Source organism: Plasmodium fragile, assembly GCF_000956335.1.
Source record: "Plasmodium fragile strain nilgiri unplaced genomic scaffold supercont1.18, whole genome shotgun sequence".
Taxonomy (NCBI): domain Eukaryota; phylum Apicomplexa; class Aconoidasida; order Haemosporida; family Plasmodiidae; genus Plasmodium; species Plasmodium fragile.
This window is the reverse complement of record NW_012192598.1, coordinates 191,377-205,984: the sequence shown is the minus strand read 5'-3', so window position 1 is coordinate 205,984 and position 14,608 is coordinate 191,377. Positions and strand designations below refer to the sequence as shown.

Here is a 14,608-nt window from a genome sequence, read left to right as displayed (position 1 = left end):
TTTTTAAATATGCGCGTTTATCTCTTCACGCAAAAATGAATAAAAAAAAAAAAAAAACTTTGCGAATATGTTACATTTTTTTTTTTTTTTGCACAAAAGAAAACGAATTCGCCATATCTTTGCTCTTAAAAGTAACCATTTGCTTTTGTCACCAATAGACTATGATTTTCCCCTTAAAAAAAAAATAAAAAATAAAACATGTGACTGTTGTATATTTGCGCAAAAAAGAGTAGTAAGGGGGTGAAAATTTGGAACAAATGCTTGTGGAAATATATATTTGCGTGCATACATGCGAGGGTATACTGTGCGTATACATTCGAGGGCATGTATTTATGTTATATATCATTTTATATTGTGTATACGTTCCTGTACCGCGGTGCGTGGGAGGCATCTGTACGATATGTTGAAACGGCACATGGACTGCGCGCGCATGAGGCCACACATCGGTTTTTATTGAGCTCTGAATCTGCTTTCCTGTTCACGTTTGTGCTTGCTTTTTGTTTTTTTTTTTTTTTTCCAGTTGTACTGGCTACTTCTCTGTTCAATGTCAATGAATGCGCGCGGGCTATGCCAGTTCTGCATGATTACCTTTTTACCACGCATACCGTTGCATTTACTCCAGAGTATCACCATCACGCTATTTGTGCTTTTGTTTTTTGTTTATATTTTTGTCATCTACATGCATGTCATATAGAGCGTGTTGTGTTGTGCCTCCACCGCGCGTACTTGGCAGCAGCAAAACGTTGTAGGTAGTTAGCAGAGGGGGAGTAAACACTCAGAGATTTCACTGAGTACATTTATTTGCATTTTCTTGTATCAACTTACATTTACGTGCTTGCGCGCTTGTGCCACAGCCTGTACGCCCGTACGATCATCCCCACACGTAGAACGCGGAACTGAGCAAACATACCAACAGGGAGTAATCACTCAAAAGCAACTGGTCGAAAATGTACGCAACCGCAAAAGCAAATGCGGTGGTATATGAACACATGTGCTTTCGTGGATGTATAATACCTGTACCCAATACGTACATGCGGGAATTTCTGCATGCGCACATATGTGGATGCATACATCAGTGTCACAAAGTGGCAAAGTGTTGACCACCGCACACGCTGTCATCAAGCTCAAAGCAAAGTAGTGCTACCCCGTGTAAGCGCTGCAACGACTCAATTGCGTAACGTGCAACGTCCATATATATGCCCACAACACATTGGAGTTCACCATGTGCGCTTAAAAGGTGCGCGCATGAAGGTAACCTGTGGGGTAATCTCTTTTCTGTTCAGTTCCCCATGCTGATGGCCCAACAGAAGAGAAGTCATCCACTTGTGTAATTTTTAAGGACTGTTGTCTTTGCTTTTTTTCCAAAAGGATACTGTACTCCCCTTTCGGTCATATTCAAGAAAACACGCCGGTGTGCTTTTTAGTCGGACATGTAAACATGCGGTAAAAAATTTACATAATGAATTTTCCTGTCTTCGATTTCACATCGTCATATTTATTCTACATTTATACGCAGAAAGAGGTGTGCAGAAATTGTAGCTAATGTGTTTCAAATATGTTATTCGGTTACGTCCATTCTTATAAGCTGTTACTTTGTACACGTTAAAGGTGACGTATGTTTTAAGCTCATCTTACATCATTGGTGCAATTGCAATTCTGGCTGCCTTTGCAAATACGCCCCCGTCTGTGCATCAACAATGCAACACATCGAAATGGTAAAATATATACGTTTCCAAAAAAACAAACAGGGGAAAGAATTAACCTTAAAAGGATGTACACTTTGCTCTGTTAATGCATTGTGTTGTATCCTTTTGCTGCTTTATTGAATGTTATGAGAAAATCTCTATGTTGCAAGGGGCAGGGAAAGCATATGTTCCATCAGTTTTATTCCCCCTAATCCAAAATAAACGTACAACAGGTACCACTTGTTCGTTTCACATTTTGACAATTTTGGACAAGTTAAAACTGACGCAGTTAGTTATGCCTACTTATAAGAACGGTAAATTTTTTCTTTATCCTACAAACTGTAATTCCGTCACGACAGGTGTAGTGGGAAAAAAAAAAAAAAAAAAAAAACCAAAAGAACGTCTCACCCACGTAAAACCCTGCACAGTGTGAACGTCACACAAAAAGAAATGTTCAACAAATAAACCAACGTATGATAAATGCATAAAGTGTGGCAGGTGCCCATATTTTGGAGTCAAAAGTTGGATTAAAAATTACATATTCTGTCCCTGTGTGAAATATGCAAGTGGTCAAACGTACATAATTAGTTATTTGGCCAAATAGCTATTTTTCAGCTGCGCTCTGTTTACCTGAACAGGTAATGTTAAAAAATGGACTTTTTCGGGAAAAAAAAAAAAATTCCCCGAATTATGCAAGCCAACAGTTCATTTATTTTTACTCCCAAATGGTACATAAGGGAAACACCGCTTTGAATGAGAATACGTCTACAAAAACGGCAAGAAAAGAGACCACTATCCAGGCCAATTTGTAAAAGTTACCAGTTTGTGCAAAAATATATTAAAGTGATACACAAAAGGGAGAAAAAAGTAATGCCATATTATGGACGATCTACACTAGCAGGACAGCACGAAAGCAGTAGTACGATAATGTGAATGCAACAGTTTACCACCCATCCTGGTGCACTTCATACCTTAAGGGCAACACTGACGAGGTTAACAATATACCTGTCTGTGAATATATACATCGTCCACATAGCGCTCGTTACATTTCGGAACGAACGCGGTTCCTTGCAGAGGATACACTATTACGAAACCCATGTCATACAAACGATTCTTAGCAAAAGGCTCCTTCGCAAAACGCCCCCCACGAACAATGAACAGCTCGTGCAACTTCCTGTACAGACAAGTCATCCGCTCCTGTAATAAAACCTTCAACGCCGATGTGGAGGCGAAAGTGAGCGTATTAAATGGAGTGAAAAATATGATCAGGGAGCAACTGACGACCAAGGAAGAGAAGGATATTAAGCAACAATTAATGGAAGCTAACGATTTCATTAAAAATAATATCATTCAGGCAGTGTATAATACCAACACAGGCAATTATAAAGTTGAGCTCAAGGAAGAACAAGTCAAAAAGGGGTCCATAACCCTGGGAACAAAGTTCGATAATAATAAGTTTCCCTTTTGAGGAAATTGGTCGAAACGCTCAGTAGGGTAAATTAACCATTCTGAGTGTCACTAAAATGGATGCCATGTAGGAGGACAAAAATCACATAACGCATTTGTACCCCGCGCTAGGTGCTTTCTTGTGTGTACCCGATGCACACACGTCTTATCGCGGTCTCGATTACTTCACGATTACACCGCTTGTGGCGTCGCTTCGTGCATACCCCCCCAAGACTATTTATTCCTCATCACATTGTTGCGCGGAATAAATGCCTTCATACGTAGCATCTCACTAATGCAATTTCAAAAATGTGATGACGGGCACGGGGTTAATGGAGTGAAAAAAGAGGCAACGATGGTCAAAACGACGAAAACGGACAAGACACGTGCGCACACTGCTGCACACATGAAACAAAGCCTAAATTAATTAAGGACAAAAAAATAAACAATAAAAAAACGTGAAGCGTTTAACGAATTTTGTAAAATATTAAAAACGAAAACGGTTTTGTGAAATGCGCTAAACGAAGCCAAAGTGCGATGGACACACCATGGAGAGAACATCGTTGTTCGGATAACTGGGCGGACCAGTACCCCTACAAACTAAATACAAAAACAAAGACAAAAAGAAAAAAAACCAAAAAAATAATAAAACATCAAATTGGTAAAACGAAGAGGAAAATTTACGCGGCGCGTAAGTAGACCGGGTGGAGAGCACAGAAATGTAACTACAGTGGCTGCGCCCGCATGGAAATGTCATGTCTGCAGGGGGAAAAATAAACATGGGCCCATTTTTTTTCTGTCAAAATGGGCTAACCAAAATATACCACAGGAGGTTACAAAATAGGAAGCCTTCCGCACAACACTGTAGATGGGCATATGTGCAAAAGAATTTCACTGCTAAGAATGTCATGTCCCAAATATTCCAAACTGAATTGGGGAAAATCCTCCCCGGTATAAATGTGCGTAAGAATGTTTCCACCCCCATATGCATTTGCACCCTATTACGGCATCTCATATGTGTTCACACATGTGGACATCTTATTTGTGTGTGGCTACACCTCACTCGGAGAGGACACCCACGACGACGAAGAGCACAATTGTTAGGAAACCTGACAAGGCTGCATTCACCCCAGAGTTAATCATGCTATTAATCTTCTGTATGTTCTGCTTCTGAACATCATCGAAATCGTTTAAGGACTCACAACTTATGTTGGGGACGATTTTATTTCTGCCCACGCAAACCCCTACATTGGTTGTCCCAACGATCTTATACCCATTTTGACACGTGAATTCTATTTTCTCTCCCATTACATAAAAATTTTTTTTTGGACTGAAAGAAATATTGTGTGCATTCGAAGGCTTAACACAAATTTCATTATCTGTGATTTTATATTTGTTTTTAATACTTCTCAATTCTGCCTCCTTTTCAGCAATTAGCGCCCCTTGCAATAGCACGGACGGGTTGGGTCTGTCGTTTAAATTAGCACAAATGCTTGATTCTACTGTTATCCATTCGTCGTAATGGTCTCCATGACCACTGATGTTGAAGTTATGCTTTAATATGTCCTTCTCGTGTGGAGGACTTCCCAGGTTGCCATTCCCTATTGGGTGTTTTCCTGGGAGTTGTTCATTTCCTCCTTTGGCAGCGTGGCCATCTTGACCATCCTGATCATCCTTGCCATTTGTATCCGCCTTTCCTGTATCGTAGATCATACTTTCCGTTACGATTTCCGTTGGAGTCTCCACTAATTTTTCAGGGGGCACTAGCACCTCATGAGCCTCGGAGATGCTCTCCCCTGTTGGAGCTTCATCAGATGCTTTCTTGCCCTCCATCTGTTTCATGTTGCTTCCTTCTCCATCACCGCTGCTTCCTTTTGTATCCTTGCTTAGTTCCTTGCCTTTGCTTTTCCCAATTTTTTTTTCAAACTGTTCGTCAAAATCGTCGTCCTCTTTCTCGTCTGCCCCATCTCCCTCCACGTCCACTTCTTTTTCCATGTCTTCCTCATCATTCAGGTCGTTAAAATCTGGGTCCTCTTCTGCATCCAGTCCCTCCCCCATATCATCATCGTCGTCGTCGTCTTCGTCATCCCCATGGGATTTCCCCTTCTTTGCGTTTGCCTTCTTGGTCTCTTTGCCGGCACTGCTATTTGGTGTTTTTTTTTTTTTTTTTTCACTCAAATTTAATTCCAGTAGGGATAGAAACTCTTCATCCTTACCAATTGTGCGCTGTCCATCGGTTCGAAGTACATGATAATTGGGGTGGCCATCCGGTTCGCTTTGTCCATGCGTCGTGTGTACGTTAATGACTCCTCCATGTTCGACTCCCGTCTGCTGATGTGGTTTCTTTTTATGGCGCGTTCCAGCCCCCCCTGCCTTGTTCTTCCTATACTCATGCTTGTAAGACAACCAAACGCAGTTAAAGTTCGTCTTCTGATTGTTACCAAAGTTTTTATACAGCTCCTCCATCATATAGCATGACCCTTCCGAGTTGAACAGTTCACACGCTCGCACATCGGACCCAATGTCCGAGCCGAATACGTTGATGTTGACGTATCCTGCCAGAGTGGTGGGAAAAGAAAAAAAAAGAAAAAAATGAAAGGAGCATCAAAATGGACAGTCCACTAACGGGCACACATCTCTCAATGGCGCCTACGGTGGAGACACCCCACACACGCATGCGCACCTCTCCACTCGTCACAAAAGGAGAAGTAAAATCACTCCAAGGGGTACCTTCATTTTCGCATCCATTCATGCCCAGCTTACACTCAGTGTATCTAGAGCATTCCCTTGCTCCCAACAGTTTACAATTTTGGAAGCACGCCTGATAAGAATGATCATAGAAACAGTTCTTATTCTCCGCACATGCGTTCTCATTTTTTAAATTAAAACATGGACTGTTTATTTCAATGTGCTTGTTATCGTTTTCGCTATGAAATGATTTAAAAATTTCATCGTCGTTGTTATATTCATAATTGGTGACTCCTCCATTGATGTAAAGATTTTCCCCTTGTTTGATGATTTCTTCAGGTGCTATTTGGGTGGGGGGCCCAACATGATTCAGATCCCCCTGGTGGTCACTTGGTGTGTTCACGTGCTGCATATTCCCCTCGTGTCCTTCCTGCGCCTTCTGTTGTACATCTTGATGACCGTTCCCTTGGAAGAATGAAAAGGCTTCGGGAAAAAAAAAAAAAAAAAAACATATGACACAACGTAACAGAACATGCATGGGACGCTACGTCAGGGGGACAACGCATGTCAGTGCATATGTGTGCTGCCTCTTATGGTGTACACTAAGCGGACAGCGCCTCGCTCTTACTGGATCTAAGGTGCGCGTGCTCATCTTCCACCTGATCCTCGGTTGTGTCGTCGAACGCTTGGGATGTGTCCCCGTGTTCAGTGTCATCCTTCCAAAAAAAAAAAAAAAAGGACATATTTGTACGAGAAGAGGCCGATTCGCGCATATAGCAGCAGCTCTACATCCATGTGTGCACGGAACAGCCGCAGAAAACATAGAGCATGGTGCATAATTATAAAACAGCTGTATGCACACTTTCACATGGTGACATGGCTGCACGCGCGCCCATGCATGTTTTGCAAACCTGTGGGAGTATTTGTTCCTCCATGGTGGCTTCTCCACCCCAGGCGGACTCCAACTTGTTCTGACCCCCAGGCAGCGCATGTCCCGGCTTGGGCTCTTTGGCCCGCAACTCGACGTTGCAGCAAAGCAAATGTGCTATTATTATCCCGCATAGTACATTCATTTTGTTCTGTTCTGTTTTATTTTAGTTTTCCGCGTGTGACAAGTGAGACTCTGTAAGGACGTGGTTTAGCTTTATGCAAAATTGCACAAGCACAGTCCCCATACATGCATTTCCGCTGCATACACACATGTGCGCGATCGTCTGGTGCGCGCGCCGGCACGTGGTACATATGTGTACTCCTTTGTTTAGCCGCGGATATGCGGCTGCTCTGGGTGTGCGTTGCGAAATTGACGCTGATTCAACGTTGTGACCGATTTCGTCTTTTGCGCAGTTTTGTCTGTGCCCCCGTTGTGTGGTCCCTTTCCACTTCCTCTTTTGCCTGTCCCTTTTTCGCGAATAACTTGGCGTAAAAATTGCCACAAAAAAAAAGGGATGTGTACGTGTAGGGGGGGCAGGAAGTTCACGCATAACCGAACTTATTGACCCGCTCGACAACCACACATAAAAGGAGTAGGTAAAAGAACTACGCTTATTTTGCCAGAACAAATGGACACCCACCTGGTCGAATTGAACGTTGTATCTTTTCACTTAATGCACGCAAAGTGCATATTTGGCGCGCCACGTACGCAGAAGAAGGAAAAAAAAAAAAAAAAAAAAAACAAGTGATAACATCCGTTTTTAATTCATACCACGTGTTTGCGTATAATTTGCGCGCAGACAGGACTGCTAAATGTAGCCACCGCCTCTTTCGCAAAAAAAAACAAAACAAAACAAAAAACACCACCTGTTCAACAGAACGTTTCAGGCAAATGCCTTCTCAATTTAGGTGAAATTTGTGTACGCTCCACGGCGTAGGAACGGGGCCTCCGTTTTTGTCCCCCCGTGCGAATGGTCCAAGCGAATAATCCACCCGATTGATTTTCTCATGTGGAATTGTCCATTTCACCGCACTGCGTCCATTTGAAGCGCCCCTCTTTGGCCTGTCACCCCAATGCACGTAAGTGCTACACGGCGGGTTAACTTATTCCCATTTTTGTACGTACCTTGGAACACGCACGCATCGTGTATGTGGTGAGGGATCGCAATACGAGATGAAACACTTGGATTATTCCTTTTCCATTTAGTTATTTCCACGCGCTGATCATACGTTGCGCCCGCGCTGTCTACCCTCGCCCCCAAAAAAAGGCCCTACCAAAAATGTAAGAACACTTTCAGTAGAGGGAAAAATAAAACGTTCACCCAGAATGCTTGTAAATGTCCCTTCATGGGGATGAAGCTGTCATAGCGTTGTGTGGGCGATCTGACCAAAACGCAAATTATGATTGAACGAAAAAAAGTGCAGGACAAAGCTTCATAATATAAAATACATTTCGGATGGATTCACTTGGGGAATAAAAAATGTTAAAACACAACGAAGCAGCGTGAACGCTCTTGCAACGCAGTTGTTTTCCTGTCCCTGCGACGTCTTACGCCTCACGTTCATATTTTTTGTTGCCTGCTTATTTTTATTTACTCGTTTTGCCTGTCTGATGCGTTTCCTGTTCTTTTTCCCGCAAAGTTGAAAGAAAAAGGAAGAAACTTTCATTAAAATGAGTTAAAAAATATAAAAAAAAAAAAAAAAAAAAAAAAAAAAAAAAAAAAATAAAAAAAAAAAAAAAAAAAAAAAAAAAAAAAAAAAAAAAAAAAAAAAAAACGACAGTGAGGGACACTTCCATTTTACTTTAATACAGAATGATAAAACAACCTCATGTAGTTCCTTTCCCCTTTTAATGATACTTATATCCCGCCCAAAAAATTATGTGCACTTGTCAAGAGCATATGCAGCCTGTGGACTTCACGTCGTATTTTTATATATATTGTGCTTACATGGACATTGGGCAGAGGGGCGACGCGCAAAGCCCTGACCCAGCAAATGCATGTACTTTTTATTGCAACGTACTATTTATTTGTACAAGCAAAACGACACCAGCAATATGCATGTATATATGTATTTGTGGAATGTCATTTATTGTGCGTTCAAAGGCATCCGTGCAAAGAGCCCCTCTTTTTTATATGTGCCCTAATTTCACATAAATCAACAGGAAAGCATTTGTGGAGGTTTCTTCCATTTTAATGCGGCATATTTTTATTATGCTGTATATTTCAAGAGGCTTCTTCTCAAGGGCGTTTTTTTTCTCTCCACCTGTACATTTTTTTTTTTTTTTTTTTTTTTTTTTTTTTTCCCTCTTTTATCAAATTTATAATTAAATGAACTTATCTTTTAAGGCATTTTTGCCAATCCCGCGAAAACCATATTTTGTCCGTTTTTCTCATTTTTTTCCCTTTTTTTCGGGCGCTGCGCATAGATATATATTTGTACATATACATATGCAGCCTCGCCCGGCTCGCGAATGCTTCCCAATATGGAGCCAAATTCACGAGCAGCATTATCCAAGAGTGTGAAATACGCGTACGCGTAAATGTATATATGTATATGTACATATGTTTACTGGCGCGAACCGTAGCTATTCCCCACCCACAGCGCATATGCGAAATGCAACAGGGAATTTACAAATATAACCAATCCGCACACTGTCGCCAAGTCTGGACGAAAGTGGTCACCCAGTTTTGGGCAAACGTTTGCCGCTAACTCCACGCACACCCTCGTCGTGCCTATTAACCCGTGGAACAGCACAAGGAGGAAGCAACATTTGACACAGTGAAATACAGCAGTTATGAGACCATAAGCATGACGATAATAACTACGTAACGAACTGAAGAGCACAAATCGTACATTTTAAACGAGAGGCGGCCACCCCCAGCACACTGTACACAAATATAATTTCCTTCCCGTACGCCCGTGTCTACTGCCTCTACCCCGCAGTATAATAAACGAGTGAACAAAAACAAAAAATTGTTTTTTTTTTTTTTTTCTCGCTTTTCTTTTTTAAAGGTATGAAAGAATTAGTGGGCAGATCACGAAATGAAAGGAAGCTCGATGGAATTTACAATAAACAAAGGGATGCACTGCTGCACCAGTACAAACATCAGAGAGAAAGAAACAATGACATATATGCAAATTTAAACAAAAGGAAAGCCAATGAGACTATTCCCTTCCCAGAAATATACGAGAAAAAAAGAAGACCTAACCAGCTCAACGTGGTGGACACCTCTAAACACAGCAAACAAAAAGGAGGAGACAATGTGAAGGGCGAAGAACAAACTAACAGATTCGACGATGGAAATGCAAAAAACAAACGAAGTAATAACAACGTTACTCTATTTAAAGGAATCCATATGATTATATATAGGTATATATATTCGAAAACCAAGTTTGTTAAAAGTGTAAACTTATTTATAAATCTGTGCATTAATTATCTTAATAATAAAAATAAAAATGTTTTTTTTTTTGCCTTTGATAAAATAGTAAAGGTATTTCTTCAAAATTATATTCACGATGATGAGGGACAGAAAGCATCACACAGCATCTACACCGTTTATACTGAAGACGAGCTGCACATAAAATGTATGGTCTCTTTGTATGACAAGGTTATTAACAGAATAATAGACAATCGCTTCCAAATAAATTCAAATGCTTCCGAGTTGGAGGAAGCCGAAAATCATGTGGAACAGTCTGCAAATACTGATGGTGCGATGAACCAGTCCCCCGATGGTGACGCAGTTAGTGAAGACGCACAGCACAATGAGGACGAAGAGATGCCCAAGCAAGCCACCCCCCCAGGAGTTGAAAAGCCAAACACCATAATCCTAACCAAACAGGAAAAAAAATATCTTAAGGCCCTTAAAATTAAGGTGTACTACCTCATCATTTTGTACAAGCTTAATGATAATTTTATTTTCAATAAATTGATTAGTATATACAGACAGATTTGGCAGGAGCTGCTCAGCGAGTATGAGAATTTTGGTGAGGAGGTGTGTGAGGAGAGGAAGAAGGCCACTTCGCGGGGGGAGAACATCACATCAGGTGAAGCGGACGGTGCTACCACCTCTGATGCAGCCGACACCGCTAATGCTGCTGGACGCGGAGACGATCTCGCGGACGACGAGAATTTCCTGCACATCCAGGACAAGTGGACCCTACCAAACGACTACGAACTGTTTAAGATTAAACGAAGCGCATTCGTTAAGTGTATGTCCAAAGTGTTTAACTTTATAAATGTCAAATGGGCCAGCACCCTGGTGGAGAGCCTGCTGCTAGATGTGTATTTTAAAAAACACATTTTTGATACATGCGATGAAATAGTCATTGAGAAGCTTCAGTCCGCAGCCAAAGTAAATATAAACAAAAGAAAAACTTCTACTCATTCGCCCCATGTTTTATCCATAGGAGAATCCCTAAATCCGGTGGTGGACGCTCGGGCCGAGAAAATCGTGTCTCTCCATGGTTCACACGTTTGGTCATCAAAGCAAATGGAGCGCTAGTCAGGGCTTGCGTGCAATAGCTCCGTCTTTTTATGTTTTTTTTTTTTTTTTTTTTTTTTTCCAACATGCAGCATCCGGTTATCTTTTGTGCCAGTTGGCATGCCCCGTACATGTTGGTTTATCCTTTTTTTTGTAAATTCATTTTTTTGAACTCGTTTCTCAGGTGCCGCCCCATCGCCTCGGTTTGATCTCCCGAGTTTTGTGGCCGCACCGTGCGGCCAAGTTTGTGCATCTTTCCGCCGCGCTGGAACAGGCGCCTGCCTATGTTTTAACTCCAACTTGTCGGCCATTTAAGCCCAACCTCCACGCGAACAAATTCCGGGCAGGTATATTCCCCCCCCTATGTCGCCAGCACCAACAACCGCGTCTTCACGCACTATTGGAACAGTAGTAACATTTAAGGGCTGTGTTTTTTTTTTTTTTTTTTTTTTTGTTTCATCTGAATTTATTTATAAAATTAACAACGTATTAAACAAAAATTAAAAAGGGAAAGAACCTAGGATATAGGATGACGAGTATGCAGAAAGGGAATAGAAAAAAAAAATAAATAAATAACATAGAATTAATGTTACAAAAAGGAGGGGACACAACAGGAGGACAATAATATGTGGTGAGAGGGAAAAAAAAAAAAAAAAAAAAAAAGGCAACTAGACATACGTACAAAGTAGGCACATATATGTGTACGTCTAAACATCCTACCTTCGCCAAGGCAGCATAAAAAGGGGGAAAAGACATCCCCCCCCCACCCTTCTCAATATTATATAAAAAAAAAGAACAAATGTGCCCATAATTGTGATATGCACACGTAACACATATTGGACTGGGCAGATTATAGGGGAAAAGGAGTACGGTGTTATATTTTTGAGGGGGGTCAACATGAGCAGGTGGACGCGAACACAACACGTAAGACTTCAATGGAGCAATGACGCAGTTTGTACTCCCGGCGAACTATTATCCCAGTGCCCATTACAAGTACCCATTCCACCGCCCCGACTCCTGCGCCCTGCACAGGATTTCTTCGCACTCCCGCTCGCTACTCCCGCCCCTGTGGGTTTAGCCGGCGTGGTGGCGCGGGTAGTACTTGGATAGAATGTCCGACTTGATCTTCTTTAGAACGTCCTCGGGGAAAATTCGCAGCAGCTCCCACGCAATATCGAGCGATTGGTAAATGTCCCTACACTCATAAGTGTTTTGCGTAATAAACCTCTTTTCAAATTTGTCCAAAAATTCCAAGTACAAAATATCATCATTGGAAAGAGCCTCCTCCCCAATGACTGCCTTCATGGCCTTCACGTCCTGTGCAATGGCGTAGTTACTATACAGCTGATCAGAAACGTATGGATGGTCAGCTCGAGTCATATTTTTTCCAATACCACTTTTCATAAGTCGAGATAAAGAAGGCAACACATTAATAGGAGGATAAATTTGCCTATTATATAAATTTCGGTCCACGAAAATCTGCCCCTCTGTAATGTAACCAGTCAAATCTGGGATGGGGTGAGTAATATCATCATTAGGCATAGTCAAAATTGGAAATTGAGTTATACTTCCATTTCTGCCTTCAACCCTTCCAGCTCTTTCATATATGGTGGACAGGTCACTATACATATAACCTGGATACCCTCTCCTTCCTGGTACTTCCTCCCTAGCAGACGACACCTCTCTCAACGCATCAGCATAGGAAGACATATCTGTTAATATTACAAATACATGCATTTCTTTTTCAAAAGCAAGGTATTCTGCTGTAGTTAATGCTATTCTAGGTGTGAGGATCCTTTCGATCGTTGGGTCATTAGCTAAATTTAAAAATAAACACACTCTTTCCATTTTTCCATTCTCCTCAAAATCTTGTCTAAAGTATCTAGCTGTTTCCATATTCACCCCCATGGCACCAAACACAACTGCGAAATTATCATCTGAGTGATCCAGCACATCTTTCCCTTGTACCAGAGATGCCTGCCTACATATTTGTGCACCTATTTCGTTATGTGGTAAACCCGCGGCACTAAATAAAGGAATCTTCTGACCTCTCACAATGCTATTCATAACATCAATTGTGGATATTCCTGTCTGAATCATCTCCTTGGGGTATACTCTACACTGTGGGTTTATTGGGTTTCCATTAATGTCTAAATAATCATCAGCCAAAATGGTAGGACCTTTGTCAATTGGCTTTCCACTTCCATTAAATACTCTTCCAAGCATTTCATCACTCATGGGCATTTTTAAAATGTCACCACTGACTTCCACGTAGCTGTTCTTATTATCTATTCCACTAGTACCCTCGAACACTTGAATTACTGCCTTCTTCCCGCACACCTCCAATATCTGTCCTTGCCTTGTAGAATTATCGCTCAGGTGAATTGTCACAATTTCGGAGTATTTGGGGAACTTCACATCCTCGATGATGACTAGGGGTCCTTGCACGCCTGCACGGGGACAAAAAAAAGTATGCATATATATATGTTCACGTAGTAAATGTATCCCATTTTCAACCTCCACGGAAGAGAAATACGCTTCAGCGTTTTACTGCTAGTTCACCCCAGCTGCGAAACAATGCTTACCCGAAATGGTCTTGTACTCCAACCTGGGGCACACCTTGTAATCCCTCACGGCAGCCATCGCGTTAACACGCGAGGCCTCAACTTTCGTGGTGATCGTTTCCTTGCTCATGGTATATCAACGATGGCGATGTATAGCTCAGGGGAACTGGTTCATGCGTGAATAGAACACAATGCGGCCTGCACCGTTGGGGTAGATACTAACGAACACGTTTTATGTCTCGGTCAGCTTAAAGTAAGCGTGATGCCCACGATTGGAATTAATTCACCAGCGAAACTGTACTTACAAATGAGCGTAACACAAACGGGATGCGCGTGTAGAAACCACTGAACTGCCTCCCCAACTTTGCCGCAAGTTCATCAAACGTGTATGCAGCGTACAGCACGTGGTATTCACACGCAACGTGTAGTTTTAAGCAATATGCCGCGGTCACAAAAGTCGTGAAAGTCGGTTGGTAATGCAACAAAGGAATGATCGTTTATATGCGTGTTTCTTCTCTTCACGCATCAAGCAGTCACGAATGCTTGGCGATCAGGAAGTAATGGCAACAAAAAAAAAAAAAAAATGCTGCAAAAGGAGGTTAAAAAGGGAACTTATTCATGCATCGGCGTACGCAATATGGGAAAAAATGAATACAGAAAATGTAGATGATAAAAAAGGGAAAACCGCTATCCTACGCTCCCATCACATGTTTACAATCATACTGCTCTGGAAAAACTAAGCGCATAATAAACCAACAGACGAAGCCGTATGGCTAAGTGAATGAATTATAAAAGGACGCAAAAAAAAAAA

The 14,608-nt window shown here is 41.7% G+C and overlaps 4 protein-coding genes across 4 annotated transcripts; 2 read left to right on the top strand and 2 right to left on the bottom strand.

Annotated features, from left to right (window-relative positions):
* Positions 1 to 2,838: 2,838 nt before the first annotated feature.
* Positions 2,839 to 3,153, top strand: AK88_01984 (uncharacterized protein; the record flags this gene model as incomplete). The annotated part of the gene is made up of 1 exon (XM_012479619.1): positions 2,839 to 3,153. The coding sequence occupies one exon, from the start codon at positions 2,839 to 2,841 to the stop codon at positions 3,151 to 3,153; it is 315 nt and encodes a 104-aa protein (XP_012335042.1).
* A 1,037-nt stretch (positions 3,154 to 4,190) lies between these two features.
* Positions 4,191 to 6,892, bottom strand: AK88_01983 (uncharacterized protein; the record flags this gene model as incomplete). The annotated part of the gene is made up of 4 exons (XM_012479618.1): positions 4,191 to 5,686; positions 5,862 to 6,302; positions 6,448 to 6,535; positions 6,731 to 6,892. The coding sequence occupies 4 exons, from the start codon at positions 6,890 to 6,892 to the stop codon at positions 4,191 to 4,193; spliced, it is 2,187 nt and encodes a 728-aa protein (XP_012335041.1).
* Positions 6,893 to 9,766: 2,874 nt separating this feature from the next.
* On the top strand, positions 9,767 to 11,254 carry AK88_01982 (uncharacterized protein; the record flags this gene model as incomplete). The annotated part of the gene is made up of 1 exon (XM_012479617.1): positions 9,767 to 11,254. One exon carries the CDS (start codon positions 9,767 to 9,769, stop codon positions 11,252 to 11,254), a length of 1,488 nt encoding a protein of 495 aa, XP_012335040.1.
* A 1,053-nt stretch (positions 11,255 to 12,307) lies between these two features.
* AK88_01981 (V-type proton ATPase subunit B) lies at positions 12,308 to 13,927 on the bottom strand (the record flags this gene model as incomplete). The annotated part of the gene is made up of 2 exons (XM_012479616.1): positions 12,308 to 13,683; positions 13,819 to 13,927. 2 exons carry the CDS (start codon positions 13,925 to 13,927, stop codon positions 12,308 to 12,310), a joined length of 1,485 nt encoding a protein of 494 aa, XP_012335039.1.
* Positions 13,928 to 14,608: the final 681 nt, after the last annotated feature.